Consider the following 7,500-nt stretch of genomic DNA (forward strand, 5'->3'; position numbering starts at 1 on the left):
AGACACCGCGAAGATGCTCCCTGTCCGTTCCATGTCCACACAGTGTAAAATAATAATACCTAATACAAAATCATTTCTATATACATCACAGAATAATGCAATTGGGTAGTTAGTCAGTGACGTCTTAATGCAAACAATGTGTTGACATGAAATATCTTTGTGCCTAAATTTAAGTGCAAACACACACTCTCTGAATTCACAAATCATGAAATAATAGCAGAGCAATGCTTTATCAACGACACTGTGTGCGTGTGTGTGAATTGCCATTATTACTAGTATTGTTATTTATTGCTGCTACAATGTCTGGGGATTGAGTCATTTCTACTCTCCGTTGTTTATTGTTTATAAGGATCCCCATTAGCTTTTGCCTTGACAAAAGCTAGTCTTCCTGGGGTCCAACACAGACAAACATTTAACATTTAACAAAGACAATACTTACAATTGTTTACAAACACTAACTCAAAATAAAATATAAAATAAGAAATAAAAAACAGAGGAGAAATAAAAAAAAACAAAGAAAAACATAGCAAAACATCACTTTCAACACATTATACATTTGAATTATTATTTTCCCAGGGTTACTGCAGTATGGTTTACATATTGGTGTTCTTTTAACTTGATTTTAAAGATGAATTTTGTATTTGTATTGGTTATACACTTTGGTAGTGCATTCCAACCTATTACTGCTCTATAGATAATAGAACATTTAAGAATATTTGTTCTTGGTTTAGGTGCCACCAAAACACCCGAACTGGCTGGTCTAGTCATATGGTTATGTTCGTCTCTTACATGTGCTACCTGTTCAACGAAATACTGTGGTTTTTTGTCCATTAATACAAGTTGTGTGTTTGAAACAGTTCCTGGATCTGCGCGTGGCCGTGCTGGGCAACGTGGACGCGGGTAAGTCCACGCTGCTGGGCGTGCTGACCCAGGGGGAGCTGGACAACGGGCGGGGACGGGCCAGACTCAACCTGTTCAGACATCTGCACGAGATCCAGACCGGCAGAACCTCCAGCATCAGCTTTGAGATCCTGGGCTTCAACAGCAAAGGAGAGGTATGGTTATACACTTGTACAGTATACCTGCTGTAGATTTTGATTGATTCATTGATTGTTTATTTATTTGTGTTGTGCCCAACCCTCATGGGTTTATAAGACACCATTTCACATTTGCAATTACAGCATGTTTTATATTACATAATTTATGCATTTTACAGCATGTTTACGTTACATAATTCATTATATTACACCTCAGATGTATACAGAGGACTCTGTCTTCTTTCCCAAGCTTGACAAATAAAATCTGCTACAATGAAAGTCCCTTTGGCAAAACACATCTCCATTTTTACATAGTCATTTAAATCTAGGAAATCCCCACATATAGAAGACATCTTATTAACCAAAATATCCCTTAAGTCATCGTATTTAGAGCAGTAAAACAAAAAGTGAACTTCGTTTTCAATTTCATCTATAGATCACAGAACAGACAATATCTCTCATCTTCAGGGGTGGCATTAAACCTGCCAGTCTCCAGTGCTAATGGTAATGTTCCTGACCTTATTTGAGCACAAAGAGATCGTTGCCTTTTGTTTAAATTATACTTCACATAAGGTTCTACACAGGGGTCCCCAAACTTTTTCCTGTGAGGGCCACATAACTTTTCCCTTCTCTGATGGGGGCCGGGGTCAGTTTGTATCAGAAAAAGTGTGACGATCGCAGGGGTGCCTAAACATAAACATTAATTTTTTTCCAGAAAGCCACACATAACCAAATATTAATAACCAGTGCACGTACTGTACATGCAGCACTACAGAGCTGCATAGTGCATGTACTGTACATGCAGCACTACAGAGCTGCATAGTGCTTGTACTGTACATGCAGCACTACAGGGCTGCATAGTGCTTGTACTGTACATGCAGCACTACAGGGCTGCATAGTGCTTGTACTGTACATGCAGCACTACAGGGCTGCATAGTGCATGTACTATACATGCAGCACTACAGAGCTGCATAGTGCATGTACTGTACATGCAGCACTACAGGGCTGCATAGTGCTTGTACTGTACATGCAGCACTACAGGGCTGCATAGTGCTTGTACTATACATGCAGCACTACAGAGCTGCATAGTGCATGTACTGTACATGCAGCACTACAGGGCTGCATAGTGCTTGTACTGTACATGCAGCACTACAGGGCTGCATAGTGCTTGTACTGTACATGCAGCACTACAGAGCTGCATAGTGCATGTACTGTACATGCAGCACTACAGAGCTGCATAGTGCTTGTACTGTACATGCAGCACTACAGGGCTGCATAGTGCTTGTACTGTACATGCAGCACTACAGGGCTGCATAGTGCTTGTACTGTACATGCAGCACTACAGGGCTGCATAGTGCACGTACTACTACTACTAAAAGCCAGGAAATAAACAACACTATTTGTGAAATAAATAATAACCAAATAACCCTCTCTGGGTTCTTCACAGAGAAAATAAAGTCAGGAAATATATAATAACACTATTTATGAAATAAATAATAACCAAATAACCCTCTCTGAGTGGACAGTGGGCGGGGCGGTGAGACCACGTTCTTCCATTTTCCCTTTCATGCGTCCTATTAGACCCCGAGACGCGCCCACCATACTAGGAGCCCCGTCAGTCGTGATGCCGGCCAGCTTTGACCAGTCCAGGTCCAACTCTTCCATTGTTTGGCATACTTTGCCGAAAATATCCTCCCCCGTCGTAGTCCCTTTGAGACTTTGGAGGGCTGCCAGCTCCTCGCACATCTCAAAGTTTGCGCTAACTCCACGAATAAAAATGAGCAGCTGCGCTGTGTCCTGCACGTCCGTGCTCTCATCCAGTGCTAATGAAAAATAGGCAGGCGGGCCACATTTGGGGACCCCTGTTCTACAGTGTATATGTCCTTTATAAGGCAGTAGGCTGTAGATACCAGTGTTTCCCCCAAACGTTTTTTAGCTTGAGAGCCAAAAGATAAATGTGGGGCCCAGTATCCGGGGACTACATCAAACTAGGGCATTAAGCAACTCGTCGACTAGTTTAGTAAATCCACTAGTCTACCTTGTTGGTATTAGTTGACTAGATGATTTTTTCCCCCCGATTTTGTAGGCCTCAAGATCAGGTAGATTATACTGTAGTTATAGTCACCAATGTGCACAGTTTTTAAATGTACAAATATTTATTTCCAAAAAAACAACAACTATATAATAGGTAGTTAAACAACTAGTCGACTAGTAAACTAGGCAACTAGTCAACTAGTAAAAATGACTAGAACCAGATCAAACCAGTCCTCCGTGAAGGGGTCATAAACGTAGCCGTGGCATGACTCGGCCTTGTCCGTGGCAAAAACAAATACATGATTTGTTTTTTAGTTACATTATATAACATTATAATGTTGTCATTTTGATCACAAAGATGACAACATTAGTGAATGTCAGTCTCTTCAGAATATGTATTATTTATCATTAGGTGTCCACTAGCACGGTGGTTCTCTAACTTTATGTTTTCAAGGACCCTCGTAGCGCTAGCCTGAGAGTGCATTTGTGAACCGTCAAGAGTTACAGACATGTAAAGGTCATTTAAGGCAAGCTAAATGTGTTTCTCGTCCGCTCATTTGTATAGTCCATGGCAAAAAAAAAATTGACAAAAATGTCCACCAGCATGACGATGACCCCTGCCTTTGTAGCCTGGAACTCACCTATGCTTTTTATGGCATAGGTAGCTGGGAGAAACTATGCGCAGCTGCGCGACATGAGACTAATTACTTAGAGCGACAGGGAGAGAGAGGAGTGTGTGTGTGTGTGTGTGTGTGTGTGTGTGTGTGTGTGTGCGTCAATTTAACAAAGGTGCAGACGATCAGAAATCAGCAGAGAGTGAGCAATGTTTGCGCTGCTCTATGCCGAATTGAAGTGGACTCAGACCCAGACGTTTCCGCCGAGGCCTTTGTGACCTTCACTGGCTCCCAGTCAAACACAGAATAGATTTCAAAGATACTAAACACCACCTATACAAGGCGCTCAACAACCAGGAATGGAGGAGGGCTGTCCCCAACACCTCTCTCTCTCTCTCTCTCTCTCTCTCTCTCTCTCTCTCTCTCTCTCTCTCTCGCAGGCAACAGTGCAGCACTATCCCTCTCTCTGTTTCTGGCACAACAGCGCCCCTACTGGTACTAATAGTCATTATACTGGTGCTCATTAACGTCACATAGATAGGTGAACACAGACACACGGACATTGCTGTTCCTTGGAGTGGTTGCACCACTCAAAAATAGCAGATCTACAAGCTCATAGTAGATCTATGCTCGTATCTAAGCTACGAGCTTGTAGGTCTGCTATTTTTGATCGAAAAAATCGAAGAACGACTGACACAGAAACAACAGCTATTTCAGAAAACTGCCAGGATGTAGAAGACATTTTTAGAATCTGATCTCAGGTCAGAAATGCAGGTTAATCAGTGGAAATAATGTTTCCCACTCCCAGGTGGTGAATTACAGTGACTCGCGGACGGCGGAGGAGATCTGCGAGAGCTCCTCCAAGATGATCACCTTCATTGACCTGGCGGGTCACCACAAGTACCTGAAGACCACCATCTTTGGCCTCACCAGTTACTGCCCGGACTTTGCCATGCTGGTGGTCAGCGCCAACACTGGGATAGGTCAGTTATTAAACCCATTCTGGCCGGGAACCCATTTTGGTGTTAGCATCATGTTATGCTTTAGTTATTGAAAAATAGCAGATCTACAAGCTCATAGCGCGCCACCGCGAGGGCGCGCTACGAGCTTGTAGGTCTGCTATATAGAACGACTGACATTTTTTTAATCTGATCTCAGGTCAGAATGGGTTAATCAGACCAGTGTGTGTCCAGTGGAAACCTCGTATGAATCTGATCTCAGGTCAGAATGGGTTAACCCGTGTGGAAAGTGTGGAAGCATCTGGGTGGATGTGGCTCAGGAGGTAGAGCAGGTCGTCCAGTGATCCCTGGGTCGGCGGTTCGAATCCCGGCTCCTCCTCCTGTCCACATGTGGAAGTGTCCTTGGGCAAGACACTGAACCAGAGCCCTTTTTGAAACCAGCTCCTCACCACTCGCCCTACACACTTCCACTCGGTTTTAGCATAGATATATAAATAATAGAGACGCAATGCAATGCAAGGTGATGGGAGGGGAATTCCGGTGCCGTCTCTATTATTTATATATCTCAAATATGCTCAAACCAAGTGGAAGTGTGTAGGACGAGTGGCGAGGAGCTGGTTTCAGAAAGGGGGCTACGTTGCCTCCAATGAGTCGGTCGGTGTGAGCTCGCCACCGTCGGTGTGTGAATGTGGGAAGTGAGGACGCTGGCGTCGACTGTGACAAATTAATTGTCTTTCTTCTGGGGGTCCTTGGCACAAAGCATTTTCAGATGCGGGGGGGGGGGGGTCCACGGCCATATACACGAACCTTGGCACGAACAAGTTTGAGAACAACTGATTTAGACCTGATGCCGATTCTACAAAATGTCTTCCACAACAGTTTTCTGAAAAACGTATGTTGTTATAATGTCAGTGGTGCTCAAAAAAAGAAATTCGCAGCCAACCCTCATCTCAAAATATTTCGTTTCCAGGGACCTCCCAGAAGCAAAGATTTGAGTTAAACATGTTTGCCTTAAAAATATATAATAATTCAAAGATTTGCACAAATAGCAGTCACTATCTTGACACACGTGTGTGCGCGCGCGCGCACACACACACACACACACACACACACACACACACACACACACACACACACACACACACACACACACACACACACACACACACACACACACCACAGACATGACTTGAATATTTCCAACTGCATAGTATAGCAGCTATACGGAGCCTCGCACTGCCATTTGAACCCATTCTGGGCCGGGAACCCATTTTGGTGTTAGCACTATGTTATGCTTTAGCTATTGAAAAATCGAAGAACGACTGACGTATAGAAGACATTTTTTAGAATCTGATCTCAGGTCAGAATGGGGTTAAAGGTCGTTAACACTCCATAATCTCTTCTCTCTCCCTCCCTCCCTCCCTATGCAGCCGGGACCATCAGAGAACACGTGGGCCCATTTTGGTGTTAGCACTATGTTATGCTTTAGCTATTGAAAAATAGCAGATCTACAAGCTTGTAGGTCTGCTATTTTTGAAAAATCGAACATGGACATTTTTAGAATCTGATCTCAGGTCAGAATGGGTTAATAATGAAACTGTCAGGATGTAATAGACATTTTTTAGAATCTGATCTCAGGTCAGAATGGGTTTTAAAGGTCGTTATAACACTCCATAATCTCCTCTCTCCCTCCCTCCCTATATATGAAGCCGGGACCACCAGGGAACACGTGGGCCTGGCCATGGCCCTGAAGGTGCCCATCTTCATGGTGGTCAGCAAGGTGGACCTGTGCGCACGCGCCACGGCGGAGAGGACCGTGCGGCAGCTGGAGCGCCTGCTCAAGCAGCCCGGCTGCAACAAGGTGCCCATGCTCGTCTCTGGGCCCGACGACGCCGTCAGCGCCGCACAACAGTTCACGCAGACGTCCAGGTATACCAGTTGTCACAGTCTGTGCCTTGTGTTATGTTTTCTGTTAGTGTTTTACCTTGTTACTGTGATGTTGTACACTGTATTTCTCCTTGTTTCTTAGTTGCAGTTTTGCTTTACACTGTGAACCGTTATTTTGTAGTCTTGTTTTGTGCCTTCCTGTCTGCCCCTGTAGTTCTTGTTCTTGTCTTGTCTCACTAGTCCTGTGATTGTCAGTGTTTCCACCTGTGTCCCCTTAGTTCCCCAGCCTATCCCAGTGTTGATTGTCAGTGGTGTTCACCTGTGTCTACTGTCTAGTTATCCCATGTCTATAAGTTTGCCCTTGTGTGTTCAGTTCCTTGTTCGTTTGTAAAATGTTGTGTTTTTTTGTTCCTCGTGCTTTTCCATGTTTTGCCTTGCTCCTAGTTTTTTTTCCTTGTGCTCCAGTGTATGTTCCTGATTTTGGTTAATAAACTCCCTTGTATGCGACCTGCCTGTCCTCTGCCTTTGTCTGCGCTTGGGTCCAACACCTGCCTGTCCTGAACCGTGACACCAGTGTTGTTTTTGGCAGCAAATTTCGATTTTAGTTTAGTTATATAATATATAGTCTTTGGACTGAAACTTCATTTTAGTTTTAGTCACATTTTTAGTCACCTGGAAATATATTGGTGTTAGGTCTAGTTTTAGTCGACTAAATGTCATAAGATTTTAGTCGACTAAATATACGGGTGATTTAGTCGACTAAAATGTGTTTTGGCGGGCCTTGATGCCGTCGTAATGAGTGTTTTTACACTTGCTGAAAATAGCCGATCTACAAGCTCACAACGCGTTGTGAACTTGTAGATCGGCTATTTTCAGCATGCAACCAAGAGTAAAATTACTTATAGTGGATCTCTTCTACTAGTCCCTTCCTAACATTTTAGTCTAGTTTTCATTTGTCGACGAAATTGT

At 43.7% G+C, this 7,500-nt stretch overlaps 1 protein-coding gene across 1 annotated transcript in view; it reads left to right on the forward strand.

Moving 5' to 3' along the window:
- Window positions 1–7,500, forward strand: part of gtpbp2b (GTP binding protein 2b) — a gene marked incomplete at both ends in the record, with an annotated part of 23,279 nt that overhangs the window by 5,598 nt on the left and 10,181 nt on the right. Inside the window, 3 exons of the mRNA XM_083764384.1 lie at window positions 858–1,055; window positions 4,494–4,668; window positions 6,354–6,573. Of these exons, the coding sequence (XP_083620510.1) occupies window positions 858–1,055; window positions 4,494–4,668; window positions 6,354–6,573 (593 nt within the window). The remainder of the gene's footprint in view (window positions 1–857; window positions 1,056–4,493; window positions 4,669–6,353; window positions 6,574–7,500) is intronic.

The sequence above is a fragment of the Protomyctophum parallelum genome (assembly GCF_964188405.1).
Source record: "Protomyctophum parallelum genome assembly, chromosome: 5".
NCBI lineage: Eukaryota > Metazoa > Chordata > Actinopteri > Myctophiformes > Myctophidae > Protomyctophum > Protomyctophum parallelum.